General features: G+C 41.3%; 2 protein-coding genes across 2 annotated transcripts in view; one reads left to right on the forward strand and one right to left on the reverse strand.

Moving 5' to 3' along the window:
• Positions 1–11,971, reverse strand: part of RPGRIP1L (RPGRIP1 like) — a 116,744-nt gene extending 104,773 nt beyond the window's left edge. Inside the window, exons 1-3 of the mRNA XM_063437366.1 lie at positions 11,779–11,971; positions 5,098–5,189; positions 891–1,035 (exon numbers count right to left, since the gene is read on the reverse strand). Coding sequence (XP_063293436.1) covers positions 891–1,035; positions 5,098–5,182 — 230 coding nt within the window. The 5' untranslated portion in view covers positions 5,183–5,189; positions 11,779–11,971. The remainder of the gene's footprint in view (positions 1–890; positions 1,036–5,097; positions 5,190–11,778) is intronic.
• A 58-nt stretch (positions 11,972–12,029) lies between these two features.
• The window catches only part of FTO (FTO alpha-ketoglutarate dependent dioxygenase), a 291,304-nt gene continuing 285,817 nt past the window's right edge, over positions 12,030–17,516 (forward strand). Inside the window, exon 1 of the mRNA XM_063437686.1 lies at positions 12,030–12,129. Coding sequence (XP_063293756.1) covers positions 12,058–12,129 — 72 coding nt within the window. The 5' untranslated portion in view covers positions 12,030–12,057. The remainder of the gene's footprint in view (positions 12,130–17,516) is intronic.

The raw sequence follows: 17,516 nt of genomic DNA on the forward strand, positions 1-17,516 counted from the left end.
AGAGGCTTCACAATGACTTATGAAAACCAAAATGTCCACTGTTGTGATAACAGAGGACATCAACATGTAATGGGCAATATTCAACAACTGGTTAGATCAAAAGGCAGTAAAATAAATCAATAAAAATGGACATCAAGAAATAGTAATGCAAAACAATAAAATGATGTTATATAGCAGTATCATCAATCATGTGATTGTGAGATTATTTGAACATGGTAGAGCATTAGTTTCATATTCCAGTCAATGCTTGATTTAGGACTGGACTATCATGCTGCAACCACTGATTCTTAAGAATAACAGTACAGCAGATGTGTGTTTTGTTAACATGATGTAAGAGTATATATCTTCTCTGGCAATCCATGTATTCTATTGCTTTGCCACTAATGTTGTGTAGTAATCACTAGACGGCCTTAAATCTAAAACAATTCTACACTTTACAAGCAAAGTACTTCTACTTACAATAGATTATCACTTCAGTTATTAAAAACGTGTACAGCATGGATTAGCTCTTTAAATCTTCCTGCGAATTATATTATAAACTCTATCAGCCTGAGAAGGACTAAGACTTCACTTTGACCCAAATAAAGCACATTATTACTATACTGAAATTGATTTTCCATGTTTTATTCTGTCAGTAAGGTGAAGTCCTAATCCAAGGATAGCTCTGAATGTTCTTTTAACATATTTAATAATATGTTCCCTTAAGAATTACACAAATATTTCTGCACCTTTATTTTTATCTATGTACACAGTATTTTTGTAAAGAATGTCGTATCTAAGTATATAGAAACAAACACTGACACCAACGTAACTCACATCAATTTTTTCGAACAACACGCCAATTAAATCACACAAAACAAGTAACAAGTAATGGAAAGCAATGTCTCCACCTTTTGATTTTATCCTCTTGTTTTCGTACATGCTGTTTAAGCAGGAAGTTTTCATCGTGTATGCGTAAATATCTGTCTTCCAAATCTTCGCGAGTGATTCGGGATACTGACTGCCGGGCCTTGACACTTTTAGCAGCTGAAGGCTCTATCAATAAAAATATATTTTAAAAATATATTATTTTATGGATTACCTAAAACTTTCACACATAATACAGGTATAACATTACTAAAAAACATATAATCATAAAATATTTTTTATGGATAAATTGTGCTCCACATGTTAAGACCAATAAAAACAAGTAACAGCTTGTAAGTTGAAATATAAAGCCACGCAAAATGAATTGACAAATCCACAAAAATGAGTACATAAAGTGTACTAGGTACACATAGAGAATGGGACACAGGATGCTAACATGTTTCATGCCTAACGGGCACTTCCTCGAAGATCTCCCTATGCCCCCCTATTTTTACCCCAAATCAAAACAAATCTTTCCCCATGTGACAAGTTGGACATTTACCTCTAGTACTATATATTGTTTTTCCCCTACCATTCCGAGTTTTTGCTTGTTGACCCCTTCACTCTATCTCCACTTATGTTCTTCATGGTTTCCCAACCCTTTTCTTCAAAGCATTTAGTTTTGAGTCCTACATAACAAAACCCACCCTATTCCTTACACATGTTTTTACTGTAATATTGAAGTTAATTTAAAAGTCCACAAAACTCTGAAGCCTAACAAAATGTAAATAAAACGCAAAAGTGTTCAATGTCTTTTCTTAGAATTGACGTTGTCAAAGCCTGCTAGTTACCTTTGCTTTGGTGATATGAACACTCACTGAATAAGGGAAATACAAAGAACAGGATAATACTACAGTGAGGGAAAAAAGTATTTGATCCCCTGCTGATTTTGAACATTTGTCCACTGACAAAGAAATGAGCAGTCTATAATTTTAATGGTAGGTGTATTTTAACAGTGAGAAACAGAATTAAAAAAAAAAAAAAAAAAATGCACGTCAAAAAAGTTATAAATTGATTTGCAAGTCAATGAGTGAAATAAGTATTTATATCAATCAGCAATATTTCTGGCTCCCAGGTGTCTTTTATACAGGTAACGAGCTGAGATTAGGAGCACTCTCTTAAAGGAAGTGCTCCTAATCTCAGCTCGTTACTTGTATAAAAGACACCTGTCCACAGAAGTAATCAATCAATCAGATTCCAAACTCTCCACCATGGCCAAGACTAAAGAGCTTTCCAAGGATGTCAGGGACAAGATTGTAGACCTACACAAGGTTGGAATGGGCTACAAGACCATCACAAAATGGCTTGGTGAGAAGGTGACAACAGTTGGTGCGATTATTTGCAAATGGAAGAAACACAAAATAACTGTCAGTCTCCCTCGGTCTGGTGCTCCATGCAAGATCTCACCTCGTGGCGTTTCAATGATCATGAGAACAGTGAGAGATCAGCCCAGAACTACACAGGAGGATCTTGTTAATTTCAAGGCAGCTGGGACCATAGTCACCAAGACAACAATTGGTAACACACTACGCCGTGAAGGACTGAAATCCTGCAGCGCCTGCAAGGTCCCCCTGTTCAAGAAAGAACATGTACAGGTCTGTCTGAAGTTTTCCAATGAACATATGTATGATTCATAGGAGAACTGGGTGAAAGTGTTGTGGTCAGTGGAGACCAAATTCGAGCTCTTTGGCATCAGCTCAATTCGCCGAGTTTGGAGGAGGAGGAATGCGGCTTATGACATCAAGAACACCATCCCCACCGTGAAACATGGAGGTGGAAACATTATGCTTTGGGGGAGTTTTTCTGCTAAGGGGACAGGACAACTGCACCGCATCAAAGTGACGATGGACGGGGCCATGTACCGTCAAATCTTGGGTGAGAACCTCCTTCCTTCAGCCAGGGCATTGAAAATAGGTTGTGGATGGGTATTCCAGCACGACGATGACCCAAAATACACAGCCAAGGCAACAAAGAAGTGGCTCAAGAAGAAGCACATTAAGGTCCTGGAGTGGCCTAGCCAGTTTCCAGACCTTAATCCCATAGAAAATGTGTAGAGGGAGCTGAAGGTTCGAACAGCCAAACGTCAGCCTCAAAACCTTAATGACTTAGAGAGGATCTGCAAAGAGGAGTGGGACAAAAGCCCTCCTGAGACGTGTGCAAACCTGGTGGCCAACTACAAGAAACGTCTGACCTCTGTGATTGTCAACAAGAGTTTGCCAAAAAGTACTAAGTCGAAAGGGTCAAATACTTATTTCACTCATTGACATGCAAATCAATTCATAACTTTTTTGAAATGCGTTTTTCTGGATTTTTTGGGGGTTATTCTGTCTCTCACTGTTAAAATACACCTACCATTAAAATTATATACTGATCATTTCTTTGTCAGCAGACAAACGTTCAAAATCATGACTGGTAACATTACTGATCCAATGTACCAACGATCTCTCTTATTTCATGAATGTAATATCTGTATTTCTAATCTGAATTCTACAATGGCAAACATTGTTTTACAAAACAGCACAAAGTCTCATATCAGCACTTGCAATTATGCTTATTAAATTTAGAAGTTGTGCACATCAGGCTGACAATCCCCGTTGGTGGGAAGCTCTGCCACCTTCCACAGGCATGTACCTTCAGGCCACCAACCCATTTCTGACTTTGCATTTCCTAATGTTGGGTGGCATGTAAATGTATCTACTTTATTAACATATTATTGTTGAACAGACCGCTATTCAAGTTACTAAAATTGTTGATGGTACTACATAACATGTCTTAATCAACTTGATTGTGTGCCTTATCTAAAAAAGAAAAAACATATATAGATAATTTTTTTCACAGATTTGTGTTATGTAAAGGGACACTAAAAGCTAAATCGCCGACCGATTTCCTTATATAGATAACACATTAAAGCCAAGTCCTGCCTTCCTAAATAATAATAAAAAAACAAACAAAAAAAAAAAACATACTAACTATCACATACTCAATTTTTGTACAAATAAAGAGCTAACGAAGCGTTACCACTTGGTAATGCTATTTCGTTTCGTTTATAGATTCACTTTAACTCTTGCAGAGCAGTATATGCATTGCATGGGTGCATACAGCACTGCTGCAGAAAATGCAGAGTATGGTGTGAGTGTATAGCATTGCTCCATTAGATGCCCAAGTGCATCCTGAGGCATCATGTGAGGAAAAAGTTGTGAGAAGCCGGTGATTGGACTGTGTGAGGACCCTTACTGAAGTCAGACAGAGGAGGAAGATCAGCACTGAAAGATTCACCTGTTGGTGGATTACAGGTAAGTTTTATTTATTTTTTAATTTTCATGGGGGGGGGGGGTGCTATACCTAATGCACAGTGAGGTATTGTGTGCCAAAAATGACAAACTGAGACAAAGGGTTGGAGTAACCCTTTAACCCCTTAAGGACACATGACATGTGTGACATGTCATGATTCCCTTTTATTCCAGAAGTTTGGTCCTTAAGGGGTTAAAGCATTATATAGATAATGCATTAAAAAATGCAAGATATAAAAATAAACATTACTTCGCTTTAAAGTTCCCTGGAGATGCTGGTAGTTTCAGGCAGGTCTGCCACTTACCAGGAAGAGACATTCAATCCAGAGCAATCTTCTTCTGGTCTGTGAATTCTCTCTAGTCCCATTATCACCTGTCTTTCAAAGCTTTATGGGATAAGTTACATTCAACCTTACGATGAGTGCAACTACTCAATAAACCGATAGTAGCCATACTAGAACTGCACTCAGTTAAAGTTTAGTCCTGTTTCCCATTTTGTGAACCAGGCTACATGTACTGATCGGTAGAGCTATGGTTCATGGCTTAGACTCTCTCTCCTGGGAAAAAAGAGAACTCCAAAGTTTGTGTGCATTATGAACAATCAGCAAGCACAAATTAATCAAAATTTACATCGAGCACCCAGAATTGAGCCTGACTGAAAGCGCAAAGGGGGCAGTTTAAGGTTTGCAGTAATCTCTACAAAAAGTTTTGGTTTAGAACTTCAGCACGGAATGAATGCAGGGTACTCTCTGCACTATCAACTCTGTAACTATAAAAAGTTGGGATGGTACATAGAGTGACCTTTAAATGTAAATTCAGAAACAAAGATCAAAGAGAATTTATACAAAAAAGATAAATAATAAGGCGAGGTGGGTGGTGCTAGGTAAATACACTATCAGACCTTGCGTTATTCCAATTCCTGTAAGACTTGGTCCAAGGTCTTTTACTGGTAGATCTGCAGCAGTCTCGTCTAAAGGAGTAGCCATTATGATACTGTAAAACAAATGGAAAATTCTATTAAATTGCACATATAAGTATACCACTCTTTAGTTCCTAGTGTTTCAGGGTAAACACCAGTAGTAACTTAATAAAACCAGACTCTTTATAAAAAAAAAAAAATAATAATTTTAAACAAAAACAAACAAAAAAAAAACCTCCTTCTGAGGAACTGCTTACATCAAGGTAGGATATCAAAATGATTTGGAATGTAGCAATGTGTCTGGTAAACTATGAAGTTACACTTAGCAGGGAACTGTGACAAATGAACAAATCGTATTGTAAATTTCTGACCAAAATAAACACATTTGAACAAAAATAAAAAATCCATATAATAGTCTAAATTGACGTTTTCTGTGCAAAATTTTCAATTCCCATGTAAACTAGCCACAATTCCGGGTTTTGAAAAAAGAAAAAATTACCCCAAAAACCAAACCATGTAGTCACAGAAAATAAAATGCCATAATACAGGTCATAAATAGCTCAATATGTTGCACAAGCACAAAGTATAGGCATGGGAATCACCATGTCATTAAGTATTCTGGATTACATGCAGCTATAAGAATTGAAACACTAGAGAAACTCTTAAAGTTGGATACTCGCATTTATAAGGAAATCTATGGATGTACATTTTACGAAGACCAAGAAAAGTCTTATGACTGTAAAGTCCATTACAGGTAAAGGCATGTGTCAGTTTATCAGAAATACACAGATTGCCAGACTTCAGATTCCATGGTATGAGATGGAGCATCATACTATTATGTCCTGCTCCTCCAAACCTAGAACTGCCTACTACTATAGCTAACCCTGTCAACTGCTCTACACAGGAAACATTGAAAAATCAAATTTCCCTGGATATATCCATGGCAGCACTACATATGGGTATAGCTCCTCCCCATCTCAATTGGACAGGAACACCTCCTAAATAAAAGAGACTCCTCCCTATACCCCCTCAGTCTTTTTTTCCTGTCCACTTCTCAGGGACAGTGGAGGTTGCATCTCCTAAACTTTTTCTTTTGTGACTTATTCGGGTCTAATTGTACCCCTGGCCCATGGGGAGTTCAGCCTCTCTCCCCATGGAAGCCTCAGGACACGGCGCCTCACCAAGGGCGACCCCCTGGAGGATTCTCCCCTTAGCGACCGGGGATCTATGCTGCAGTAACCCTATAGGTAGCAGCTGGATGTGCCAGACCCAGGGAGGTGGTAATTCCCACAGAAGGGTTCACCTACTTGCTGCAAAAAATGTAGGCTTCTTGGCTTTCCCAATAATGGATGGCCTGCCCTATCCTCAGGATGTAAGTGGCAGTGAAATAAAAACTTACCTGACCGGGGGTGGGCTCCTGTTTCCTTGTAGCTCGCCGATATTGCTAGCACTTCCGGTTTTTCGGCCTTTCTTTTCCCTCTCTCCAGCAGTGGAACGCACGCCAGAGGAAGGCCAGCAGCAAGGGGTTTTACTTCCTGGTTCGGCATCCTATATTTAAAGGGTAAGCACCTTTATTCTGTCAGTATGCTGTTTGATGTATCTCTGCATAACTGGATTAAACTTCTGTCTTCTGGCTGCAGGTAAGTTACATTTCTTGTCCTTTTATTATAGTTTGTCTATTCCCCAGTCCTTTTCAAGGCAATAATTGGTTGATGGAAATTCTAATTTTTTTCCAGCTGCCCATACTATGGATTCTCCCGGTCAGGCTTCAAGAAATAGGTCGCAATCTAGAGGTTCTGCGTAAGTCACTATCAAAATTTTAAAGACACAATTTTAAAGAGAGGTCTGGGCTCCAGCAATACAGGACAAGTGGGTTTTGAAGACCCTAAAATCCGGCTACTACCTGGAATTCTCGACAAACCCTTATCCCCGGTTCATGTCTACAAGCATGCCTATGGAAACAGAGAAAGCAATGTCCATTCAGTCTTTTGTTTCTTCCCTTTCAGCAGAAGGAGTTATATGTCCTGTTCCTGCAAAAGAAAGAGGATTGGGGGTTTATTCCAGACTTTTTCTCACTCTGAAAGCATCAGGGGAGTGGAGACTAATTTTGGACCTTCACGAATTAAACGAAAATCTGTATGTGAGAAAATTCAAGATGGAATCAGTAAGTTCCATTATAAAGTCATCTCCCCAGGCGACTGGTTAATCTCCATAGACCTTCGAGACGCTTACTTTCACGTTCCTATTGCTCCACCATACCAGAAGTTCCTGAGATTTGCGATTCACCATCAGCATTTTCAGTTTCAAGCCCTTCCCTTTGGCCTGAGCACAGCTCCCAGGACTTTCTCAAAGATTCTGGTTGCCTTAATAGCATATATCCGTCTGGAAGGCATCTCAATATTCCATTATCTCGACGACATCCTGATTCTCTCACACAGCAGAGATATTCTCCTTGTTCATCGAGATCGGGTTCTTTTAATTCTTCAAAGATTTGGTTGGTTGGTAAACCTCAAGAAGAGTCAGCTATCCCCCTCTCAAGTTATGATATACTTAGGGGCAAGATTCGACACAATCCAGTCACAAGTCTCCCTATCCTTGGACAGGGGGCTTCGTATTCAATCAAAGATCCTTCATCTTCTGCCTCTGAACTCCATCACGGCCCGGGAATTTATAAGCCTTCTGGGAAGTTTGTCCTCTACAATAGGCCTCACGAGATGGGCCCAGTGGCATATGAGGATTCCACAAGAAGGGTTTCTATCCCAGTTTGCGAACAAGGATCTGAATCAAGCAATCTCTATCATCAGATATCAAGAAGGAACTGGCATGGTGGCTGATGAACGAGAATCTATATCAAGGGTATCCTCTGAACAATATCCCTTGGGTTACTCTCACGACGGATGCTTGCCAATCAGGTTAGGGAACTCATTTGGGCCTTCTTCATGTTCAGGGGCAGTGGGAAAACAAACAGTATCCTCTATCCTCGAATGTTTTAGAGTTGCAAGCAGTCTTCCAGGCTCTTCTGCACTTTCCTAGTCTGAAACAAAGTTGGGTGAGAGTAAGGATAGACAATACCTCTGCAGTTGCTTACATCAATCATCAGGGAGGTACAAAGAGCAAACGCTTAATGAAAGTGTTGACCCCACTTATGTCCTGGTCAGAGAAGAATTTGAAGGGGATAAAGGCAGTTTACCTTCCGGGAAAGAACAATCAAGTGGCGGATTTCTTAAGCCGAGTAACCCTGGATCCCACAGAATGGGAGTTAGCCCCTCTGGCATTCCAAAGCATCGTCCAGAAGTGGGGTTTTCCTCAGGTATATCTGATGGCCACAGCGAAGAATCGCAAAGTGGGAAGGTTCTTCTCGCGTTACTTCGACCCTTTGGCGGAAGACCAGGATGCTCTCTGTTGCGAGTGGAAGTTCCATCTGGGGTATGTTTTTCCTCCGACTCCTCTGATTTTCCCCCTGCTAAGAAGGATCCTGCAGGAGCAAGCGACGATTCTCGCAGTGATTCCCTTCTGGCCCAGACGGCCTTGGTTTCCTCTGCTGCAGAAACTCTCTCAGGACATACCTCTGAAATTCCCAGATTAACTCAGTCTCCTACAACACGGTCCGATCTCTCACCCATCTCCTCAGTCTCTCAATTTAAGGGCTTGGAAATTGAGAAGCAACATCTCTCCAGCAAAGGCTTCTCTTCTTCAGTAATGTATACTCTTCTGCATGCCAGGAAGAAATCCACTTCTTCAGCTTACTATCGTATTTGGGACATCTTCTGTAGCTGGTGTTTGGCACATAATATTTCTCCTTTGTCTCCCAGTATCTGTGACATCCTTCAATTTTTACAGGACGGATTTGACAAGGGTTTGAGTCGCAGCTCCCTAAAAGTGCATACTTCAGCTATTTCTGCTCTGTTAGATCGGAAATTGACATTTGATCCAGATATTGCTAGATTTTTTCAAGCCATTCTCAAGCTGCGCCCTGCAGTACGGTCTTGCTCCCCTCCTTGGGATTTACCTCTGGTTTTACAGGCCTTATCTGATTCTCCGTTTGAGCCCTTGGAGAGTGTTTCTAAACTTACTCTTACGTTGAAAACTGTTCTGTTGGTTGCCTTGACCTCAGGTAGAAGAATCTCGGAGCTAAGCGCTCTCTCCTGTGAGTCTCCCTTTTTGATTCTTCAGGAAGACCGAGTGATCCTTCGTACGATTTCAGCTTTCAGACCCAAGGTGGTTTCTGCTTTCCATATGAATCAAGACATCATTTTGCCAGCCTTTTTCACTCATCCTTCATCGGAAGAAGAAGAGAAATGGCATCGTTTGGATCTGGTGCGATGTTTATCTACATACCTGAACCGGACTTCAGACATAAGGAAGACATCTAGACTGTTCATTATTCCTTCAGGTTCCAAGAAGGGTCAAGCCGCTTCTTCATCTCATATTGGCCGATGGATCATCTCAACCATTGGTCAGGCCTACTCAGCCTCCGGAGTTCCTGTCCCTCAAGGCCTTAAAGCTCATTCTACCAGATCCTTGGCCGCTTCTTGGGCAGCTGCAGCCAACATTTCTGCGGATCGCATTTGTTCGGCAGCAACATGGTCCTTCTTCAACACGTTTATCAATCACTATCAGTTGGATGTAGTGCGTTCATCTACCACAGAATTTGGTAGAAGTGTCCTCTCTGCTGCCTTATAGTTTATGGATCAATAAACTGTATTTGCATGGATTTATGCGTTGTGGTTATTATTCTCCCTCCCTTACTCCTTTCAGCTTGGGTATAACCCATTCGTAGTGCTGCCATGGATATATCCGGGTAAAACAGAAAATTTATGCCATACTTACCGATATTTTCTTTTCCCGGATATATGCCATGGCAGCACTGCGATCCCACCCTCTTCTGCAATCATATGTTGTTTCGTGGCTTTAACCCCTTAAGGACACATGACATGTGTGACATGTCATGATTCCCTTTTATTCCAGAAGTTTGGTCCTTAAGGGGTTAAACTAAGACTGAGGGGATATAGGGGGGGAGTCTCTTTTATTTAGGAGGTGTTCCTGTCCAATTGAGAAGGGAGCTATACCCATACGTAGTGCTGCCATGGCATATATCCGGGAAAAGAAAATATCGGTAAGTATGGCATAAATTTTCTGGTTTTGTCTCTAAATACTTTATTACATTTAATATAAAATTATATATAATAAAGAGGTAATCTAAACAGTTTATAGAATTACGCAATGCACCATGACAACTTAAGTGTTTTTAAATGGTTTTGTGCAAGAAGCCTGTATGTGCAATGTTTACGTATGAAATGCTGCACCACAACTTCCTCTATGATGCCAGCATACTCTATTGCCAGTGCTGGCATTGTTGGCTAGAGAACTACCATAGCAATCACAGCACATGCGCAGTTGTTGCTCTGTGTGGAGAGCAAAAGAACCAGCTGTGGGTGGTATTTTTACTCACTTTTGGAGGTCTTTGCACATTTGCAAAAAACACATCTAAGGCTTGGGGTGCATTGGAGGGTATATATACCATAGGCACTATCTTCTTTATTAAACTCTTGAAGCTTCATCTTGCAAAAAGTCTCGCACATGCATGGGAATCCAAAACTGATGTCTAAAAACTGATGTCTATGCAAGATCCTGCGAGCAGCAGTTGGGGAAGTGACAAAACATGTTGGCAAAAGTTTCACCTTTCCTCAAGTTTTGTCAACTTCAGACTTTACCATAAGACAAAGTAGAACCCTACTTAGTCTTATAATATATTTTGACTGCAGTGTATTCTCAATGGAATTCTAAAACACTCAATACGAGTAACTTAAAAAGATTCTATTTTTATGAAATACCCAAAACTTTTGGAAAGGTGACAGGACTGCGTTTACACTTATGATTATAGCTAGTCTGGTTATATCAGTATTTATGATAGACTATAAAGGAGTAAATATTTTTATTATGTTATAATATACTCAAATGTGGCTATTTTAGTCTGTAAAACACAACTACTGGTATTGGCGCAAACTGCAGAACTACAAATATTCTTGCATATTTTGTCTTAATATTGTTTCTCTTGCTAATACATAAACGCCAAGGACATACTTTAGGGATAGGCAACTGTCAGCACTCCAGATACTGTGGACTACATCTCCCCTGAAACTTTGCCAGCGTTATGGCTGTAAAAGCATTTTTGGGAGACGTAGCCCAGAACATCTGGAGTGGAGGTTGATGGTTGCATATCCCTGACATATTTCATAAGCAACAGAGGAACACATTTGGTACTGCTGGTTCTATGGACACTCCCCATAATGTTCACTTAGCCAAAGAATCAACCATACTGGCTCGGCATCATGGGAGCTGCAGTGCATATCAAGTGGAGTTCCAAAATAAATGGTAACTCCACCCTCCCAATTTATTTAGAATTACAACTCCCATGATCCCTTGCTAGATGGAGGATGGAGGGGGTAGGGGGGGGGGAGGGGGTAGTGGCGTCTACCTTTAGTTACAGTGTTCCAATATACAGATATTGTAAATATTCAATTGATAATATGGACATCAGATCACAGAGAAAACGTATGCATACCGCAGTCTCTGAAAATATTCAAACTAATAAACTACAAGAATCAATATTTATATATTTCCTATAAAGGCAGGTTAACGTATGGGAAAGTACATTCTAACCTAAAGATTCGATCATTCCCCAGGCCTTCTCCTCCTGCACCGCGTCGGCCTGCTCGGCACCCAGCAACGGTTGCTAACGACCAAAAGCCACCCTGACGCAATTTCCTGGCCGCTTGCAAGTTGTGCCGCTAGGTATGACGGGAGACGTAGTCCGCCTGTATGAATCGCTGAATTACGTCAAGACAGAGTGCAGTGTTCTCACGGGACTTGTAGTTCAACGCGCGCACTTTTCCTTAGAAGATAATTGCGTTTTAACTACAAGTCCCAGCGCACAAGCATATGATGGAAGAAGGAAAACAAGGAGTCATGATGAAACGCACTGCACACGAGGAGGGAGAGAAAGAAGCTAAGGTATAGGAAGCTAGCTTTGACAATGTGTCAGTGGTACTAGCAGTGACAGTAGTGAAGTTCTATTATACGTGTATGGAATGGAGAAAAATAAACTCAGTGCCTGTTTGTTTAATGTTGTCTTTTGTTAGGGAACACTGCATAATAATTCAGATTAATTACATATGGTGACAATGCCTCACATTTATGAAGGAACACGTGTGAAGGGGTGGGTATTCTTTAAAACCTGAATTGTATGAAATAGGAATCCAGATTTCAAAATGCAATGAAAAAAAACCTCTACATCTGGCATAGCACAGCTTGGTTATTTCACCTCACTGTTGGAGAAAAGGGAATTTAAAGAACATTCCCACAGATTATCTTGCGCATGGCGTTGTGATGTCATTGGCATCTTGATGGACATCTTGCAAGTAGATACCTGTTTCAGTCAGCTGTTATGACTGGTAGCTGATGAATAAAAACAGAATGCAGAAACATCTTGAAAGTTTAAGATGAATTTTCACATCCTCAGTTTTAGTGCAACTTTATCGCTAAATAAATAAAATAAAAATTAGCTATAGATTATTCTAAAATGTGTGCTAACTTGTTATTAATTCTTCGTCTGTTTTATTTTCCATTTACATGCTTGGCCATGCAAGGCCCGACAGAATTATTATACGTGCATTATATGCACATGCATGGCACTGCTGGAGTAACTGCAAGCATGGCATTTCACCCGAAAATGTCTGAGGTATCGAGGGATTGCAAAGTCACTGCAACATGAAAGTGCAGTGGAGGACTATTCTGCAAGTGACAGAAATTATTTTGTCATTAGACAGAGAATTCCCCACTTGATTCAGTTCCAAAGCATTTAGAACAAAAACAAAAAAAACTCTGGATTTGTACGGGACAGCAAGCCTCCCAATCATCACGATTTCTGAGTCAGTCACGATTTTAGGGTACTGTCCCGACTTTGTTCCCTGGTGTTCTGCATTTTGGGACACCAGGGGTTTCCAAAAAGTGTAGCATGAATACATCATTAGATACATTCACGGTACACTAAACACCATGCAAAGAGCAATGAAACAATGCTGGCTTGTATTATTGACAGGCAGCCTGGCCTGCATTCCTCGCCTATATTGTGGTGGAATCTCGGTAAAAATAAATTTAGTAGGCCGAGATTGCCACGTGGTATGTGTGCGCGCGCATATACTGATGTATCGGTCGGTTGGTTGGTTGCACGTGGCAACGATGCAATCAGTAGTGTACGGAGCATGTGCAGCAATACAGGATATAGAATATTTCCCCTCCTCCATTGTGCTGGGCAAGCCATGTGGTCAAACAGTAAGTTAGTCTTTGTTTGGTTGATTGGATAAGAGTGTGGGTGGAGCTAATTATGGGAGGAGCTACATGCCTATATAAGGAACCTACGCTGTATGTTCGGGGCTCAGACTTTGTTGGTTTTTGGTGACATTAGTCCCTCTGAGGTGAATCGAATAAAGAATCTCTTCCTTCCTGAAGAAACCTGTGTCCATCTCTCTGTGCTTGGCTTCCGTCAGTTTCTCCGGTATCAATATGATCTGACAGCTAGAGGGTGCCAGAGACTAGAGACTAATTTAGTGAGAGTAGTTTATTTTATTCAATCAAATGCTGCTCATATAGACCATTTGATTGGTGCAGAGCAGTGTTTTGTCACCCATGCACGCTAGCCTCCCAATGCTTCCTTATGGGAAAACATTGGATTGGCTGAGATCATCAAGATGGATGATCTCGGCTAGAGAGTCTGCGGTGAGACCAGCGTGGCAAGAGAATAAAGCAAGTAAAACTTTTTAAATCCTCACGGGGGAAGGGGGAGTTGTATTCCTAACGCTATAGTATTCCTTTAACAGAGCAGGAAATGAGAATGTCTCAGTTAAACACAATGCGATAAGAGATGTTTAGAAACATTATTTTCAGGAAGTGTTTAGGAAGACTCGGAGTCATAGTTAGGGAAGTGTGGCTAAGGCTGCATACACAAAGTTATTTAAAGGGACACTATAATCACCAGAACAACTACAGCTTAACCCCTTAAGGACCAAACCTCTGGAATAAAAGGGAATCATGACGTGTCAGACATGTCATGTGTCCTTAAGGGGTTAATGTAGTTGTTCTGGTGAGTATAATCATTATATGCAGGCATTTTCATGCAAATACTGCCTTTTCACAGAAAAGACAATGTTTACATTGCCCCTAGGAACCCGTCCAAGTGGCCACTCCTCAGATGGCCCCTGGAGGTGCTTCCTTGCTCAGTGCTGCACAGTAGGCAGCTGTTCTGTTTAGCGTCTCCACGCTCTACACGGGGATGCTGCATTTTCCTTATAGAGATGCATTGATTCATTGTATCTCTATGAGGAGGTGCTGACTAGCCAAAGCACCTTTTGGCCCCGCCCCTTGCCGATTTTGCCCATGGGAAAGCATTGGATTGGTTAAAAATCATCGATTCTGATGATGTCACCAAGAGGGCGTGGGCAGCACCAGAGGACCTGTACAGCACTGGAAATAAGGTGAGCTTTATTAACTTTTAAATGGGCTAAAAGGGGGGGGGGGCAAGCCACCTAAATGGTGGGTTTTGCACTATAGGTTCAGGAATACATGTTTGTGTTCCTGACCTTATAGTGTTACTTAAAGGATCACTATAGTGTCAGGAAAACAAAGTGGTTTTCCTGACACTATAGTGCCCTCAGGGTCCCCCTCCCGTGGCGCTGAAAGGGTTAAAACCCCTTCAGCAGCTTACCTTATTCCAGCGCCAGGTGACCTCTCCTTCCCTGCCGACGTCAGCTCCCGAGTGGAGCGGAATGTGCATGCGCGCATTCAAACAGTCCATTGGAAAGCATTTCTCAATGCTTTCCTATGGACGTTCTGCACGCTGGATGCGAATTTCGCATCCAGCGTCGCAGATGCGCCTCTAGCGGCTGTCAGGAAGACAGCCACTAGAGGTTGGATTAACCCTGCTATGTAAACATAGCAGTTTATCTGAAACTGCTATGTTTACATCTGAAGGGTTAAAACCTGAGGGACCTGGCACCCAGACCACTTCATTGAGCTAAAGTGGTCTGGGTGACTATAGTGTCCCTTTAACTCCCATATGGCAGATAATTAAGCAATGAGATTTCAGGTGCAGGATGCATACACCAAAACACTTTATTAAGCTAAAGTAGTTTTACTGCTTAATGTCCATTTAACTTCTAGCTGTACAGAAAGACATGCTTTAAAGCAGGTTTCCCCAAACTCCAGGTGTTGCTGAACTACAACTCTAATGATTCTCAGCCTATTTCATTCATAGAATCATGGCAACATGGCAACATCTGGAGGGCCAGAGTTTGGGGAAGCCTGCTTTAAAGGAACACTCTAAGCACCATAACCACTACAGTGCCCTGTAGTGGGTATGGTGCTAGGAGTGCATAGCGTTGTAAGTAGTCAAACAGTCACTGAGCTGTAATGGAGGCAGAGTACAGTGCCTAAAATCGGGTGTTGCAGGGCACTCCTGGCTGACAGGAACCAACCATCGTTACAGTTTTAGTACAATAATCATTAATCAAAGCAAACCTTTTATAAGATGCACTTAATACATATTTCAATATAAATTCCACAGTCCATTTGAAACTTGCAAGCTCATCTGTTTATTGACTGTTTACTAAACAAATGGTTGATTTTTGGAATGCCAATTTTTACATTTACTTAAAGCCAAATCCTTTTGGAATTGTGTCCTCCCAACCGAATCGACACCGGTGTCTGGTTTAAAATTAGTGCTTTTCATATCCAAATTTTGCAATGCACAGATTTTAAATGGACACTGTAGATACTAGAACCATTTAATCTCTTTAAATTGGTTATGGTGTCTGGAGTCTCGTGGTACTGTCTCTTTATTCAGTGTTCAAGGAACACTATAGGGTCAGGAAAACAAACATTCCTGATCCTATAGTGTTAAAACAACTATTTAGCACCCCTGGCCCCCCTTAAACCTCTGAAGTATAGTAAAAACTCACCTTATTTCCAGTGCCGTGCGGGACTGTCGTTGCTGGCTCTGCCCTCTTGGCTGACATCATCAGAATTGATCATCTCAATCAGCCAATCACAATGCTTTCCTATACGCTGCCCTGGCCAATCAGCAACTCCTTATAGAGATGCATTGAATCAATGCATCTCTATGGGGAAAGTTCAGTGTTTCCATGCTGAGCGTCAGGTGATGTACACTGTGCAGTACTGCTCCAGGAAGCACCTCTAGTCGCTGTCTGAGGAGTGGTCACCGGGGGTGTCCCTAGGCTGTAATGTAAAGCTTACAGAAAAAAGCCTGCATGGACTGACTATACTCACCAGAACAACTATTTTAAGCTGTTTTGACTATATTGTCCCTTTAAATAATGTTTGGGCAGTTTAACACTTAATAAGGTTTCCTATAAGGTTTGCCACTCACAGCCAAGCCTCCATTGGAGGTATAACTGAGGCAGAGATTACACACTTCCTTTTACCTGAACTAATTCATACCAGCAATGGCAGTGTGACCAGTGGAAAGTTGTCAGCTGTCACTCTCAGCCAATCACAGTCGCTCATTGTTGCTCAGGCCTTCTCATTAGCCAAAGCTGCACAGAGAGGATTGCTACTGAGGACTCTCGTTTAGCATTAAAAATGGTGGAACAATGACATCCGAGGACTTCAGACACTTTAAAAACTTTCATTAGATAAGGCAGTTACAGTTTCTCTACAAAATTGGGACCATAAGCAACTGGTTGGATGCACATTTGCAAATTATCGTTCAGTTGGTTTTATCGATAATATTAGTACTTATTTGCCCATTGGTAGTCAGCAGGCAAAGAGTTTTTAAAAAAAAAAAAAACTAAAAAAAACTCGGTGGCTCAAGGGTTAACCATGTGTCGGCTCACTAGCGCTTGCTCACTACTCACCACTATAAAAAGCCCAACTATAGGAAGGTTGAAAACTCCCACCCACCAATGCTCCCACCCACCAATCCATTGGTGGCATGTCTATTTAATGGTGAGCAGCCAGCTACTGCTGTAATTAAAAAATATCACCACTTGCCAGATATTGCTGCCTAACTAATAAAATTGCCTGGTGTGTATTTACATGGCACTACACTTCTCCATGCCCGCACTGTAGGAACTGGATTGAGAGGTCACGGTCCTACCCTGGCCAGCTAGTGGAAGCTCTAACATAAAACATGATGGGACATGCTAACATCCCCCAAGCCTCTATCCATGGCCGATTTGATGGATGTGGAATTTCTATCTCCGGACGCCTGGGACAAGTAGTTCAGGGCTCCAGGGACGTAGTTATTATTGGCCTTTAGCACTGCCATGGGCTAGCAGCAGGGCTTCTTTGGTGGAGCCATGGATGATCTGGGGCAGGGAGCATGT

Source organism: Pelobates fuscus, chromosome 12, assembly GCF_036172605.1.
Source record: "Pelobates fuscus isolate aPelFus1 chromosome 12, aPelFus1.pri, whole genome shotgun sequence".
NCBI lineage: Eukaryota > Metazoa > Chordata > Amphibia > Anura > Pelobatidae > Pelobates > Pelobates fuscus.